Source organism: Halichoerus grypus, chromosome 1, assembly GCF_964656455.1.
Source record: "Halichoerus grypus chromosome 1, mHalGry1.hap1.1, whole genome shotgun sequence".
Taxonomy (NCBI): domain Eukaryota; kingdom Metazoa; phylum Chordata; class Mammalia; order Carnivora; family Phocidae; genus Halichoerus; species Halichoerus grypus.
In genome coordinates this window covers 76,547,392-76,564,500 of record NC_135712.1, presented here as the reverse complement: position 1 = coordinate 76,564,500, position 17,109 = coordinate 76,547,392, and the positions used below count along the sequence as shown (strand labels likewise).

The 17,109-nt window shown below is 36.6% G+C and overlaps 1 protein-coding gene across 3 annotated transcripts in view; it reads left to right on the top strand.

Moving 5' to 3' along the window:
* Window positions 1–894: 894 nt before the first annotated feature.
* Window positions 895–17,109, top strand: part of TP63 (tumor protein p63) — a 232,791-nt gene continuing 216,576 nt past the window's right edge. For all 3 annotated transcript variants that reach the window (XM_036064645.2, XM_036064636.2, XM_036064692.2), the window contains exon 1: window positions 895–1,434. In XM_036064645.2, the coding sequence (XP_035920538.2) occupies window positions 1,214–1,434 (221 nt within the window). In that variant the 5' untranslated portion in view covers window positions 895–1,213. The remainder of the gene's footprint in view (window positions 1,435–17,109) is intronic.

Sequence of the window (17,109 nt, the reverse complement as noted above, 5' to 3'; positions counted from 1 at the left end):
TGAAACACATTTTGAAAACCAGAATTTCTTTTAAGGAAATGTCAAATTTCTCTGAAAAGGACTTTTGATTGTCTTACAACTTTGGCTACTATTAATGTTACCCGTTTGCAGGTGACCTGTGATTAGGGAGTGAGTGGAGGATGTGAACTTGTCATGTTAGTGACGCTTGGGCACACAAACTTTTTTTTTCTTTCTGCTGGAGTCTATTTTAATTTAGCTTCTGAATCATATTTCATTCAATTTCCAAATCCACAAAACCAGGATAGGTTTACAGCCTGTATTCAGAAAGGAAGTAAATGATTCTGTATGTAGACTTTTCTGATATTATACTCATTTTTGGATATATAAAGAATTTAATGATTTTACTCTAAAGTAGGTCAAGCCAAAGCAAAACCAAAACCAGCAAAAACAATAAACATAATAAGAAAGTGAGACAGACTGATAGAGACTAAAATAAACCAGAATGTTTTCAGTAACAGGCAATTTAAAATAATTTTGTAAGCTTCAAAATAGTCTGAAATAATATAGTAGTATCACTTTAAGAAAATCTTGTGTGTGTGTTTGAGGCAGGATATTTAAAAATGAAACACAACTCGATAAAGGTTATATTCTTCTATTTGGGGCAGGAAAAACTTCTAAGGGATGTGAATGGATACCACTTTTTCTTAGTTGAGACGAAGAGTGAGTTCTAGGTTAAATATAATCAAGGAATTTCCCTGTCTTTGCTATTTGAGATTGTGACCACAACAGGCGGTTGGCTGAAAGGGAGAATGGGGGGAAGGGGGGGGGAGATGAAAAAAAACAACCTTCCTAAGCAGCTCTGCTAAAAAAAAAAAAAAAAAAAAAAAAAGCTCCAGAAGCAGTTACAGAAGTCCTCAAATCAAATCAGTATGCAGATACAAGGAAACGTTAATTAGCTGGAGCAGGATGGACACTCAGCAGCTCAGTTCTATTATAAAAGTCCAGTCTGCTGAAATTAAACTCTGATGCCATTCATGCCAGCATCCAATCACCAGAGAGACCAGAAGTTCAGAGATGCCTCCAAGTTGCCCACAAGTGTGGCCACTATGCCTCCAGGACTCTAAAGCCGTGGTAGAGGGGGAAGAACAATTTTAGAGAGGATGCCCAGCTGGTAAGAATCAACTGTTTCTGATGTTTGAGTCACTTGACAATCTCATTGGCTAAAATCGAGAAACGCTCCGCCTCTTTGCAAATGTGTGTGAAGGGGGAAGTGTCTAAACTTCTATGTCTGATAGCATTTGACCCTATTGCTTTTAGCCTCCTGGCTTTATTATCTATATATACACAGGTACATGTGTATAGGTTCTATAATAGTTCTCCATTTGTTGATTATCAAAGAGAGTTGAAGGAAATGAATTGTGAAACTTCACGGTGTGCTACCCTACAGTACTGTCCTGACCCATACATCCAGCGGTGAGTTGAAACGTGAAGTAACTTCTATCAAAACTTAATTGGAGTGCCTTGTGTATTATGAGTGTTTCTGTCTACAAAGAGCAACCCCTCCTTGTTTATGAGCACAGTGATATTATTTTGGACTTTCTGTGGACTTAAAGTGGTCTGTGGGCATCTTTTCTAATTTTCTTTCTTAGTTCATGTCTGGATCTACAAAGTGACAAAGTTGGAAGATTTCTATGGTTTCTTAAAAAAATAATTATCACACCATTTGCAGATGTTTAAAATCTGTTATTTGCCTTGCTCAGCACTCACCCACCCAAGAAGAAGAAATTTCATTGGTCAGGGATATAATAATCTATGGACTATCTTCAAGTCAAAATAAACACGGAATAATTTTGATTTGTACATTAAAAATAGATGAATAGCCATTGTTATGCCAACAGATTGTGGCTTGTCATTTTGGCTCTAAGAAATATTTTCTTCTTGATTTGTTTCATAACAAACATCATCTTTTGACAAATCTGACTTTTAAAATTTATGATTGTACTGAATTTTATTTATGTTTATAGGAAGGAACATTTGCCTAGCACTAAGAGGGGATATTAGTGAGTGTGCATGATGTGTGTGTATGTGTTTCAAATTAGAGTTTGCTATTTTTAAACTGGTAAATGAAATCTGAACAGTGTTTTTCCAGTCATAAAGTTATGGGAGATATTTAAGTCGTATGTAGCGTGTGATGTTGTTAATTTAACAGCATGAGATTTGATGTTGGAATTTCATACTTTATTTTATAAGACTAATGAGAGAGGTCCTCTGAGTGTTGAAAATGGTGGGGTTCCAAAGGGGTTAACTTGTCATTCACCACCGAGGCTTATTGGAAGCTCATACCAGAAGTGGAGTGGGCTCTCTGGGCAGGGCTCAGTTACTGTCACATTGCCTAGGCAATTACGGAAGATGTGTGATCTTTTTTCATTAATATGACTTGTCACCATGTAGGACACTAATGTGGACGATGTAGACTTTGCTCCTCTTCCTGTGAGGTTTCTGGTGGGCTCTCTGAGAAAGCAGAAGCAGAAAAGTAAGGCAGAAAGGTAAATGGTGGAGAAAGAAAAGAGAGGGAGAAAAAGGAAAAAAAAAGAGAGAGAGAGGGAGAAAGTCTGTGGTCTTCAGGTTGAAATGAGAAACGCGAATGGTGATCTAATTCCTGCCTTGCTCTCTGCCACGAATCACAATGTTAGCATTGGAGGTGGGGGTTGGGTCAATAAAGAGCACAACACCCAACATTTTCTAGTTCTCAAAATAGTTTTCCAGACTCAAAATTTTCTATTCTACTAAAAATCTTTTGAAGTGGTATTCTAAGAGTATAGTTCTCATGAAATATTAGCTGTATAATGCTTCCCTTGAGGACATCTTTTTTAAAGTAGGTACTTGGATCTACCTCAGCTCCAGAAGAAACTTTCTTCTATTGACTAGCAACCCACACGTCAACCTGTACACCCCTGTCTACAGGCATTTCCAGTGATTGATGAGAGAAGCCTGGAAATATAAATAAATGAGAAAATGGCTTCTCATATTGTCCTAACAACCTGTTAATTCATGGAACAAAAATCATCTGTTTTTGACATACTGTAAAATTCAAAATACTAATAGTGCATTGAAACAGTTTAATAAATTGTGTTCGGCAAGATTATGTACCCTCCATTTGTAATGAAAACTTAACTTGCAAATAAATAAAAGAGCAGAGAAATGTTTGTTGCTGAGCATCTATTCTGTGCAAGGCACTGGAAATAGCAAAATGAGTAAGGTACGGCTATAATGTTCGTTTATTTAACTCTATGGTACTTATATACTTAATAACAGATACATTTTTCCCAAATATTTTAACTGTTTTGCCACGTATTTTAAAGACTGAATTATTACTATTTTCCTGTCCATACTACTTAGTGAATAAATGAATATGTGGATCATCACTGTAAGAAATCTACGATACCGTGTGTTGTCAGTGTAAGAATAAGTAACATTCTCTTCAATGCCTGGTGAGTGAATGGGTTTGAGTTGCTTTTTCTTAGCAGACAAACCTTGTAGTTCTCAGTTTACAAAATCTATTTTAAGAAAGACCAAATTTAATCATTCCATAATCATAGTCATCTACATAGTTAAATTTGTCTTTTTTCCTGACCTTGTCTTTAGAAAAAAGTCATGAAAGGGAATTTTCAAAAAAGGAAAGAACAGGATATCTTGTTATTTTTAACTCCAAGCTACCTTAATGCATGGTTTCCTTTTATCACAGAATAGAATAAATGAGAGATGCTATTATCATTTATTACTGAATGTTAATGCCATTCCCAAAAAGCCAATTTCAAAGTTCTATGATAATCATTCTCTCAGTTAAAATTGGGATTTCGCCCTGTCTTATTTTTCTTTGCACCTAAACATATTGACATACTATACATTTAGTTGTACCCCAGTGTTGATGCTAAGTTAGTCTTTGCAAAAGCTTTTCTGATAATCAAAAGAGCATGAAAACTATAGAGCTAAGATTTCCCCTTTGATGATATTGACCATTACAAAGAAGAAGAAAAGGTGGGGAAAAATCACAAGTCTTGTCATTTTATTGCTAACTTAATTTTAACAAAAATATCGAAGCATAGATGAAATTATGCCAGATCAATAAAGAAGAGCGAATGGGTAGATTACCATTTCCTTAAAAATGAAAAGTATCAGCAGTGAGTTCTGTTTATTTTTTATTAGGTGAAAACTCAAAATGAATCGAAAATGTAGCATTTTAGAATCTAAATCTCTGTCAGTTTATTGTTGGGTAATAATTCGGGTCTTCTTTCACACTTTAGTTTTTAGAATTGCTATCTAGTTTTTAAAATAGATTTTTAAGCTGAGTAATTAGAAAAGACAGACTAAATCCTTTCAAAATATAATTTTGCAAATAAACCAGTTAATGTGATAAAAATGAATCAAGATCAAATTTTGAAATAATATGATAGCTGAGGGCCAAAAATAAGAGAAAATGCAGCATATTACAATTCGAGCCACTTGCGAGATAATATTGTATTATTTTTGCCAGTCAATCCAAAAAAGCTCAAACTGCTAACATGGTATATGGATGAGTAAGAAGCATTTCCTGTGTAAATTGCATATTGATTGTGAATTTTATGCTTTACCAGTTAAAAGGTCAACTCTATTAAGTACGTTTTCTAAATATATCCCAAAAGGAAGTGTGGTGACAGAGAACTTCTAGTGGAACATCATTTTGTTTATGAGAGAATATCACAGAAGGGCAGTTGTAGTTCTGTGTTGGGTGTCCTCCACCGGCTTCTCCACGTGCATCCTCCATTCTTCTCCTTCTTGTTCTGTACCTCTGGAAGCTGACTTCTAAAGGCTACCCTGACCCTTCCTTTCTCCTCTGGTTTCCTCTTGGGTTAGAAGTGCATAAGAAGATGTGATGAGCACTGGGTGTTATACGCAACTAATGAATCATTGCACATTATATCAAATCTAATGATGTACTATATGTTGGCTAATTGAATTTAAATTAAAAAAAAAAAGTAGAAGTTCTTAAGGAGGGAAGTTAGGGTATATGTTTCCCTGGCCACTTCCCTGTTGGGTTTTCTACTAAAGGCTGCAGGTCCTGTCAGGCACCCTTTTGCCATAGGTCCAGGTGCCTACCCTCCTTTTCTTTCAAGCGTAGAAGTGGTAAGCATTCCCAGCCACTACTAACTCCAAAAACCCATATCCTATCCCTTATGCCTTGGCAAATAGTCCCTTCATTAAACTCTCTACAGTCACTCTTTTTTCAAGTGCTCTTATTCCTGTCAGGATCATGGCAAGTACAAAAATAAAATACATGCCCACAGTGTTGTCTATGCACATACAAAGTCCTCCAAAATTGATATAACATATAATGATACAACTTCTGATGTAACATAAAGGATGTATCTACTCACTGCAATGAGCAAACCAGCTTTTAGTAAAGCTAATCCATTCATTTTAGCCATCTCCATAATCACTGTTTCTCGATCCATAACAAGCCAACATGCTACAGTCTGTGTATGTTATTTCTATCAGCACTTGAATTGAAGCAAGGCAGAAGGCAGGAAGAATTGGCTCATAAAGAAATATGAAAGTACAATTTATCAACAGGGACTAACGTATCCATCAGTTGTAATGAAGAAAAAAAAAACTGCTTCAAACCCTTACAATTTTCACAAGAATAAATTCTAAAAGACCGTTATGATCATTTGTGGTTAGTCCAAAGTGTGATGCATTATAATTCTAGATGCTACCCCTGGGCTGTAAGTCCATTTAAATGGCAGGGAGGCAGGGAAGTGTGTTCGCTGAGTGCACATAGAATTTGTCAAAAGATCTGAATAATAGTCTTAACTCCACCACTAACTGATTATATGACCTTCATGAAATTATTTAAGCTATTTAAATGAAAGTTTCCTCATAAAGTAGTTAGGGATTACAACCTCTGATCTACTCTTCACAGCTGGGACGTGGAGAAATTATATAGGAACCCAACACAACTCTGAAATGCATTGCCTTAGTGTATTCCTCAGTTTTCCTATTGTGTGTGTAGCACACCAACACACTGGGGATTCCTTTCCAGCAATAATTGTGTCCTCATGTGGGTATACCTTAAGTTCCATTTTGCCTGATATCATTAAGCGTCTTGGTATGATCTTGGCTTGTCTCTCTCAATGTTTATACTTCACAATTCAGATTGAGAAATCTGAATCCCAGAGGGGTTAAGTGATTTTCCCCCCCCCCAAATCACAGAACAAAATAGTAGCAGAACCAGATCTAGAATTTAAGTCTCGTGATCCTGTTCAACATTATTTCTACCACAGAACATATTATCATTTTATTAGAACTGTACAGAACTTTACCGTTAACGAAGTTATTTCCCAGTACCTTATGTATCTGATCCACCTGGGAGGTGAGCCGGTGTGGTAGGCAGAATAATGGCCTCTAAAGATGACCAGGTCCTAATCTCCAGAACCTGTGAATGTGTTCTATTACGCAGCAAAGGGGAATTAAGGTTTCAGATGGAATTAAGGCTGCTAATCATCTGATCTTAAAATAGGTAGATTATCTTGGATTACCCATGTGGTTTCAATGTAATCGTGAGAGTCCTTAAAAGTGGAAGTTGGAGGGAGAAAAAGAGTCATTGATGTGATGTGAGAAACGACTCAACAGATTTTGAAGTTGGAAGGGGATCATGCGCCAAGCAAGGCTGGCCCCTCTAGATGCTGGAAAAGGCGAGATGACAGATTTTCCTCTACAGCTTCCAGAAGGAATGCAGCCCTGCCAGCACCTTGATTTCAGTCCGGTGAGACCAGTGTCAGGCTTCTGACCTACAGAACTCCAAGATGATGCATTTATATTGGCTTAAGCCACAAGTTTGTGGTAACTGGTTACAGCCGCAGTATGAAACTAATTCGCCAAGCAAAGGATTTTTATCCCCAAATTGTAGATATGAAAACTAAAACTATGTTTTGTTTTGATTTGTTTAACTAAAGGATTCCAGGAATTAATTAATTAATTTATTTATTTATTATTTCTTGGTGCCGAGTGGGGATAGTAGGAGATATAAGATACAATCCTAGACTCAGGGAATCTAAAGTAGAATTGCATATATAGAAATCATACAAGGAGGTTCAAGGAAGGTTAGGAAGATGCCTGCTTGCTGAAGACTGCCAAGTGCAAAGCGCCCACCCTGGAGGCAGCAAATTGGAAGGGTGATTCTTATTAGTAGCATCTGTTAATGTTCCTCAACATGCTTTACGTGGTGTTATATTTCTATTCAAATTGTAGAAGGTAACTGATGCCCAAAACTGTAATGCCCAACTTCAGGTTCAGGAAAACACAGTAACATACATTTTCACTTCTGATGTTGTCAGGAATTCTGAGAGATGTTACATACACAGCCTGAGACTATGATTTGATGAGTCTAGGTGGAGCCTTGGGATTGCATTGTAAACAAAAACAAACCATTTCGATTCATGTTGTTCTCAGTCCACTACTGAAAAAACAGCTCTAGGCCTTCGGATGCTGTAAGTTTCCCAGTTAATTTTAGGTTTACAATTACATTGATACCTTTCTCTGGGAAATGGAGGGTGAGGGGAAGGAATGCAAAACTAGCATTTTTTATCAAGCACCACAGAGGATTCATTTGTTTGCACAATTTTGAGACCGCTACAGTGAGGCAAACTTGGACCCAGGGTCCCAATAGAAGCTTATAAAAAGGTACCCAATGATATGAACAACACATGCCTTCCTACAGGGAGACCACGTTCTCACTTTACTTAAGAGCCAAATGGATTGTGAGATTAAAGTAGCAATTTTCAATCTGTTTCAAGTCAAGAGAGCCAAGTTTCTGATTAGCTGTTTTGCAGCTCAAATTTGTCCTGACAGAGTTCCTATCTCCTTTAAATAACTCGCCAGGAACAGTCCTCAAGCAACAAGTGATGGATGGATAAAGCACTATAATTATGATCAAAGTCCAAAGACTTCAGTCTATGTAATTATGCACTTCCCAACCTCTGAAAGTCACTTTGTTCCATTTAAAATAGGATGAGAAATGGACATGAGGTGATGTGTACTTATTGGTTAGTCAAGGTTTGGGAAATGACAGTTATTAACATGTCGGTTTTACCTTAAGCCATAATATTTGGGGGATAATTTAAATGGAGAGAACTAATTGTCACTCTGTTCTTATTGTTTGCCTTCTATTCTCCTTTTATATCTGAGTCTTTATTACGAATTACCTCTAAATTCAGAAATCATTACAGGAAAGAAAAATTTTGTAAGGCTCAAAATCCCCTTGCCACTTTCAAATTTCCAGTACCTTTTTCTCTTTTTCAAATGAGCAAACTTAATTTGTCAAGTTGAACAGAAAACACCCTTTCTCACTTTCTATGAACTTGTTTAGCTTTCTTATAATTGAGGGGAAAACCAGCATCACAATAATATTAAAACTGATAAAAGCATTTTGACTCAAGAAGTACAAAATTGGATGGTGGTATGATAATTTAATCTACCACGTGGTTACGTAGGGTGGATTTTTAATGTAAGCTTTTTTTACAAATGGTGGTGTAGATTGAAATAAATAATAGAAAACACACAAATTCATGAGGGGGTAACACTGCAACAGACTTTGCCTTCTGAAGTTAAATATGTTATACCTTAAGATTATTAACTGTATTTAACCTGCTTGCCCTATCATATCCTGACATTTTATCAAAGTGGTCAATTCTTAGAGCTTCCTTAAAAATTCCAAGCTTTGTGGGGTTGCCTGGGTGTTACAGTCGGTTAAGCATCGGACTCCTGATTTCGGCTCAGGTCATGATCTCAGGGTCCTGAGATTGAGCCCTGCGTCGGGCTCTGTGCTGGGCATGGAGCCTGCTTACGATTCTCCCTCCCCTCTGCCTCCTCCCTCTTAAAATACGTAAAGCTTGGTATTTTTTTAATCTGAAATTCATCATTAGTTTTTCTTCTTTTTTTTTTTTCTGGTTCAGCCAAACTTCCATTTTTATGCTTGAATTTAATAATGTCATTTACTTCTTAACTACATAAATAAAATAAATATATTTATCAAAGTTTTCATTGAGAAAAATATCTTCCAACTTTTCTATAATATTGCAACCTCCTCCAAATAGAAAGTGCTAATAAGATGTGTTTCCATTTTATCTTTCTTTTTCACACTTTTCTTATCTCAGGGAATGTACGAAAACTTTGTTAGACAGGGTTTTCAGACTAAATTATGAGCAATCTAAACACTTCCAGTCAAAATGAATTTTTTCAGCATCTTAATTGATACTCTCTGATGTGATAAATCTTTGCACCTGTGTCAATGATTTTTTTTAAGTATCCTGTAGAGGCTGATGTGGATCTAATTGAGATTTCTTCACTAAAACTTGGCATATTAATAAATCCCTTATCTTCAAGTTAGTGCTGATGAATGTAGGCCATCCTCGGTGTTGCATGGGCACTGACGTGCTTGCTGCAGAATCTCATGTAGAATCAAGTCTTCTCACTGAGCACAAGCCTTCAGTGTTGTCCTCCCTATGAATTCACTACCAGCCCTTCTATCTGGCATTCCAGGTACCACCTTACCTTCCTATGTACAATTTATATACAATTTTTTAAAGATTTTATTTATTTATTTGACAGAGAAAAGAGTGTGAGGGCACAAAGCAGGGAGACAGAGGGAGAGGGAGAAACAGGCTCCCCGCTGAACAGGGAGCCTGACGTGAGGCTCGATCCCAGGACCCCTGGATCATGACCTGAGCTGAAAGCAGCCGCTTAACCAACTGAGCCACCCAGGCACCCCTATGATTTTATCTCTAATTCTTGAATCCTTCAGAGCAGTAAGGTAGAGAGCTTGTTATTTTGTGTTTTTGTTTGTTTTCCTCTCTCTACTTTTCTTCTTCCCTTCTTTTTCCTTTCACAGAAGCTCTGTATTTCTTTGCTTCTTGGGAAGATAGAATATATATGAAAAAGCTAAAGAAATCACAAAGCACTTTTTTTTTTTTTAACCAGTCCAAGCTTCTCTCTACAAAAGTGAAATTGGGGCATTTTGTAAACAAAAAAATAAGAAATTGTGACAGTAACATATCCAAAATAAAAACACATGAAACTGACATATAATTTTGGGTTTTATAAGAAAATTGATTTTTTTAGTATCTCGTTTATCTGAGTTGCTAAGCACATTTTTAAAGTTTTGTAAATTAGCTAATATTAAAATAAATTGATAAAACTGCTGGTTTAGGTGACTGGGACTAGAAAGAGAGAAAGGATAATGCTTTAAATAGTTCAACATTGTAAACTACAAAACTATTCAAAAATGTTCGGTAAATACTTAATCTTAGATTTTGGATATATGATAAGAAATTTAAAAATTCAGAGGTTTTTAGTAGTATTTCTACTGTAGCAAAACTGGCTCTAGAATCATCTGAATTAAGTGTGAGGTAAAGAAAGATTGTTGAAGCTCAGGAGGAAACATAAATGTTAGAACACTTAGGTATCCTCAGATGAAACATTCAGATAAAGGTACTTGTGACTTGATATTAATGATATCAAAAATTATGTATTAGACAAATAACATGTTCCCAACAATAATGGAAGCCAACAAGGAAAAATCTAGTAAAATAGTTGTTTTTTGGTTCCTAATTTTAATATGTGGAAGTTATAATAAAATAACCAATGTTTTATTCATTATATAAATTATATAATAACTTTCAATTTGTCATGTATTTTTTTTGTGTGTGTGCAAAGGAACTGAAGTATGTTTATTGCAATATTGTTTGTAGTAACAAAGGCTGGAAAAACTTAAATTTCCACCAGGAAGAACTGATAAAATAAATTAAGCTATATTCATACAATAGAATACTATTCAACCAAAAGAAAGAATGAGATAAATTTAATAAAAATAAAAATATGTAATGATTTCCAATATAGTTTTTTTAAATTTTTTTTATTGTTATGTTAATCCCCATACATTACATCATTAGTTTTAGGTGTAGTGTTCCATGATTCATTGTTTGTGCATAACACCCAGTACTCCATGCAGAACGTGCCCTCTTTAATACCCATCACCAGGCTAACCCATCCTCCCCCCACTCCCCTCTAGAACCCTCAGTTTGTTTTTCAGAGTCCATCGTCTCTTATGGTTCGTCTACCCCTCCGATTTCCCCCCCTTCATTCTTCCCTCCTGCTATCTTCTTCTTTTTTTTTTTCTTAACATATATTGCATTATTTGTTTCATAGGTACAGATCTGAGATGCAACAGTCTTGCACAATTCACAGTGCTTACCAGAGCACATACCCTCCCCAGTGTCTATCACCCAGTCACCCCATCCGTCCCACCCCACCCCCCACTCCAGCAACCCTCAGTTTGTTTCCTGAGATTAAGAATTCCTCATATCAGTGAGGTCATATGATACATGTCTTTCTCTGTTTGACTTATTTCGCTCAGCATAATACCCTCCAGTTCCATCCACGTCATTGCAAATGGCAAGATCTCATTCCTTTTGATGGCTACATAATATTCCATTGTATATATATACCACATCTTCTTTATCCATTCATCTGTCGATGGACATCTTGGCTCTTTCCACAGTTTGGCTATTGTGGACATTGCTGCTATAAACATTGGGGTGCGCGTACCCTTTCTGATCCCTACTTTTGTATCTTTGGGGTAAATACCCAGTAGTGCAATTGCTGGATTGTATGGTAGCTCTATTTTCAACTTTTTGAGGAACCTCCATACTGTTTTCCAGAGTGGCTGCACCAGCTTGCATTCCCACCAACAGTGTAGGAGGGTTCCCCTTTCTCCGCATCCCCGCCAACATCTGTCATTTCCTGACTTGTTAATTTTAGCCATTCTGACTGGTGTGAGGTGGTATCTCATTGAGGTTTTGATTTGGATTTCCCTGATGCCGAGCAATGTTGAGCACTTTTTCATGTGTCTGTTGGCCATTTGGATGTCTTCTTTGGAAAAATGTCTGTTCATGTCTTCTGCCCATTTCTTGATTGGATTCTTTGTTCTTTGGGTGTTGAGTTTGATAAGTTCTTTATAGATTTTGGATACTAGCCCTTTACCTGATATGTCATTTGCAAATATCTTCTCCCATTCTGTCAGTTGTCTTTTGGTTTTGTTGACTGTTTCTTTTGCTGTGCAAAAGCTTTTTATCTTGATGAAGTCCCAATAGTTCATTTTTGCCCTTGCTTCCCTTGCCTTTGGCGATGTTTCTAGGAAGAAGTTGCTGCGGCTGAGGTTGAAGAGGTTGCTGCCTGTGTTCTCCTTTAGGATTTTGATGGACTCCTGTCTCACATTTAGGTCTTTCAACCATTTGGAGTCTATTTTTGTGTGTGGTGTAAGGAAGTGGTACAGATTCATTCTTCTGCATGTGGCTATCCAGTTTTCCCAACACCATTTGTTGAAGAGACTGTCTTTTTTCCATTGGACATTCTTTCCTGCTTTGTCAAAGGTTAGTTGACCATAGAGTTGAGGGTCAATTTCTGGGCTCTATTCTGTTCCATTGATCTATGTGTCTGTTTTTATGCCAGTACCATACTGTCTTGATGATGACAGCTTTGTAATAGAGCTGGAAGTCCGGAATTGTGATGCCACCAGCTTTGCTTTTCTTTTTCAACATTCCTCTGGCTATTCGGGGTCTTTTCTGGTTCCATACAAATTTTGGGATTATTTGTTCCATTTCTTTGAAAAAAGTGGATGGTATTTTGATAGGGATTGCATTGAATGTGTAGATTGTTCTAGGTAGTATTGACATTTTCACAATATTTGTTCTTCCAGTCCATGAGCATGGAACGTTTTTCCATTTCTTTGTGTCTTCCTCAATTTCTTTCATGAGTATTTTATAGTTTTCTGAGTACAGATTCTTTGCCTCTTTGGTTAGATTTATTCCTAGGTATCTTATGGTTTTGGGTGCAATGGTAAATGGGATCGACTCCTTAATTCCTCTTTCTTCTGTCTGTTGTTGGTGTATAGGAATGCCACTGACTTCTGTGCATTGATTTTATATCCTGCCACTTTACTGAATTCCTGTATGAGTTCTAGCAGTTTTGGGGTGAAGTCTTTTGGGATGTCCACATAAAGTATCATATCATCTGCAAAGAGTGAGAGTTTGACTTCTTCTTTGCCGATTTGGATGCCTTTGATTTCTTTTTGTTGTCTGATTGCTGTGGCTAGGACTTCTACTACTATGTTGAATAGCAGTGGTGATAGTGGACATCCCTGAGGCGTTCCTGACCTTAGGGGGAAAGCTCTCAGTTTTTCCCCATTGAGAATGATATTCGCTGTAGGTTTTTCATAGATGGCTTTTATGATATTGAGGTATGTACCCTCTATGCCTATACTCTGAAGAGTTTTGATCAAGAAAGGATGCTGTACTTTGTCAAATGCTTTTTCTGCATCTATTGAGAGGATCATATGGTTCTTGTTCTTTCTTTTGTTAATGTATTGTATCACGTTTATTGATTTGTGGATGTTGAACCAACCTTGCAGCCCAGGGATAAATCCCACTTGGTCGTGGTGAATAATCCTTTTAATGTACTGTTGGATCCTATTGGGTAGTATTTTGGTGAGAATTTTTGCATCCATGTTCATCAGGGATATTGGTCTGTAATTCTCCTTTCTGATGGGGTCTTTGTCTGGTTTTGGGATCAAGGTAATGGTGGCCTCATAAAATGAGTTTGGAAGTTTTCCTTCCATTTCTATTTTTTGGAACAGTTTCAAAAGAATAGGTATTAATTCTTCTTTAAATGTTTGGTAGAATTCCCCTGGGAAGCCATCTGGCCCTGGGCTCTTGTTTGTTGGGAGATTTTTGATAACTGTTTCAATTTCCTTAGTGGTTATGGGTCTGTTCAGGTTTTCTATTTCTTCCTGATTCAGTTTTGGTAGTTGATACATCTCTAGGAATGCATCCATTTCTTCCAGATTATCTAATTTGCTGGCATAGAGTTGCTCATAATATGTTCTTTTTTTTTTTTTAATTTTTTTTTTTTTAAAGATTTTATTTATTTGTGAGAGAGAGAATGAGAGACAGAGAGCATGAGAGAGAGAAGGGTCAGAGGGAGAAGCAGACTCCCTGCTGAGCAGGGAGCCCGATGTGGGACTTGATCCCGGGACTCCAGGATCATGACCTGAGCCGAAGACAGTCGCTTAACCAACTGAGCCACCCAGGCGCCCACTCATAATATGTTCTTATAATTGTTTGTATTTCTTTGGTGTTGCTTGTGATCTCTCCTCTTTCATTCATGATTTTGTTGATTTGGGTCATTTCTCTTTTCTTTTTGATAAGTCTGGCCAGGGGTTTATCAATCTTGTTAATTCTTTCAAAGAACCAGCTCCTAGTTTCGTTGATCTGTTCTACTGTTCTTTTGGTTTCTATTTCATTGATTTCTGCTCTGATCTTTATTATTTCTCTTCTCCTGCTGGGTTTAGGCTTTATTTGCTGTTCTTTCTCCAGGTCCTTTAGGTTAGGGTTAGGTTGTGTATGTGAGACCTTTCTTGTTTCTTGAGAAAGGCTTGGATTGCTATATGCTTTCCTCTTAGGACTGCCTTTGCTGCATCCCAAATATTTTGAACAGTTGTGTTTTCATTTTCATTTGTTTCCATGATTTTTTTAAATTCTTCTTTAATTGCCTGGTTGACCCATTCATTCTTTAGTAGGATGCTCTTTAGCCTCCATGTGTTTGAGTTCTTTCTGACTTTCCTCTTGTGATTGAGTTCTAGTTTCAAAGCATTGTGGTGTGAAAATAAGCAGGGAATGATCCCAATCTTTTGGTACTGGTTGAGACCTGATTTGTGACCTAGGATGTGATCGATTCTGGAGAATGTTCCATGGGCACTAGAGAAGAATGTGTATTCTGTTGCTTTGAGATGGAATGTTCTGAATATGTCTATGAAGTCCATTTGGTCCAGTGTGTCATTTAAAGCCTTTATTTCCTTATTGATCTTTTGCTTAGACAATCTGTCCATTTCAGTGAGGGGTGTGTTAAAGTCCCCCACTATTATTGTGTTGTTGTCAATGTGTTTCTTTGCTTTTGTTATTAATTGCCTTATATAATTGGCTGCTCCCATATTAGGGGCATAGATATTTACAATTGTTAGATCTTCTTGTTGGATAGACCCTTTAAGTAGGATATAGTGTCCTTCCTCATTTCTTATTACAGTCTTTGGTTTAAAATCTAATTTGTCTGATATAAGGATTGCCACTCCAGCTTTCTTTTGGTGTCCATTAGCATGGTAAATGGTTTTCCACCCCCTTACTTTCAATCTGGGGGTGTCTTTGGGTCTAAAATGAGTCTCTTGCAGACAGCATATCGAAGGGCCTTGTTTTTTTATCCAATCTGATAGCCTGTGTCTTTTGATTGGGGCATTTAGCCCATTTACATTCAGGGTAACTATTGAAAGATATGAATTTAGTGCCATTGTATTGCCTGTAAGGTGACTGTTACTGTATATTGTCTGTGTTCCTTTCTGGTCTATGTTGCTTTTAGGGTCTCTCTTTGCTTAGAGGACCCCTTTCAAGATTTCTTGTATGGCTGGTTTCATGTTTGCAAATTCCTTTAGTTTTTGTTTGTCCTGGAAGCTTTTTATCTCTCCTATTTTCAATGACAGCCTAGCTGGATATAGTATTCTTGGCTGCATATTTTTCTCATTTAGTGCTCTGAATATATCCTGCCTGTCCTTTCTGGCCTGCCAGGTCTCTGTGGATAGGTCTGTTGCCAGTCTAATGTTTCTACCATTGTAGGTACATATCTCTTGTCCCGAGCTGCTTTCAGGATTTTCTCTTTGTCTCTGAGACTCGTAAGTTTTACTATTAGATGTCAGGGTGTTGACCTATTTTTATTGATTTTGAGAGGGGTTCTCTGTGCTTCCTGGATTTTGATGCCTGTTTCCTTCCCCAAATTAGGGAAGTTCTCTGCTATAATTTGCTCCATTATACCTTCTGCCCCTCTCTCTCTTTCTTCTTCTTCTGGGATCCCAATTATTCTAATGTTGTTTTGTCTTATGGTATCGCTTATCTCTTGAATTCTGCCCTCGTGATCCAGTAGTTGTTTATCTCTCTTTTTCTCAGCTTCTTTATTTTCCATCACTTGGTGTTCTATATCACTGATTCTTTCTTCTGCTTCATTTATCCTAGGAGTTAGCGCCCCCATATTTGATTGCACCTCATTAATAGCCTTTTTGATTTTGACTTGGTTAGATTTTAGTTCTTTTACTTCTCCAGGAAGGGTATCTCTAATAACTTCCATGTTTTTTTCAAGCCCAGCTAGTATTTTTAAAGTGATGATTATGAACTCTAGATCCAACATCATACTAATGCCCGTATTGAGTAGGTCCCTGGCAGTCGGAACTACCTCTTGTTCTTTTTGTTGAGGTGATTTTTTCCATCTTGTCATTTTGTCCAGAGGTGAATAGATGAATGAGAGAACAAAATGCTAACAGGGTAACAACGTCCCCAGAAAATATACTCTAAAAAATCAGAAAAGACCTGAAGCAGTGGGAAAAGAAAGGGAAAGAGAGAAAAAAGGAAAAAAAAAAAAAGATAAAGATAAAAACAAACAAAAACAGAACAAAACAAAATAAAACAGAATATGATCAAATATGATCAGGCTGGTATATAGATCAATGCCCCACACTAGATTTTGGGTGTATTTTGGTCTGTTAGAAGAAAGTGCCTCCCAAAATTTTAGAGAAAGAAAAACTTATATATGTACAAAAATAAGGGTTGATATGATGAAAGGATGGAATATGACTGTAGAGATGGAAATTATAAAAAATTTTATAAAAGGAATTGATAAGAAGTTGTTTGAAAAAAGAAAGAAGAGGATTTAAAAAAAAAAGGAAAAGTAGAGAATGTGATCAGTCAGGGGAGTAGAAAAAAAACATACACTAGATATTTAGGTTATATTTTGATCTGTTAGAAGAAACTATCTCAAAATTTTAAAGAGAGAACAACTTATACATATATGCCAAAAATACGGGTAACTACTATGAAGGGATAGAATATGACTCTAAAAATGAAAAATAAAAATGTTTTTTTTAAAAAAGGGATTGATAAGATGTTGGTTGAAAAAGGGAAATAGAAAAATTAAAAAAAGAAAAGAAAAAAAGACAGTTAAAAGAAGAAAAAAAATAAACTT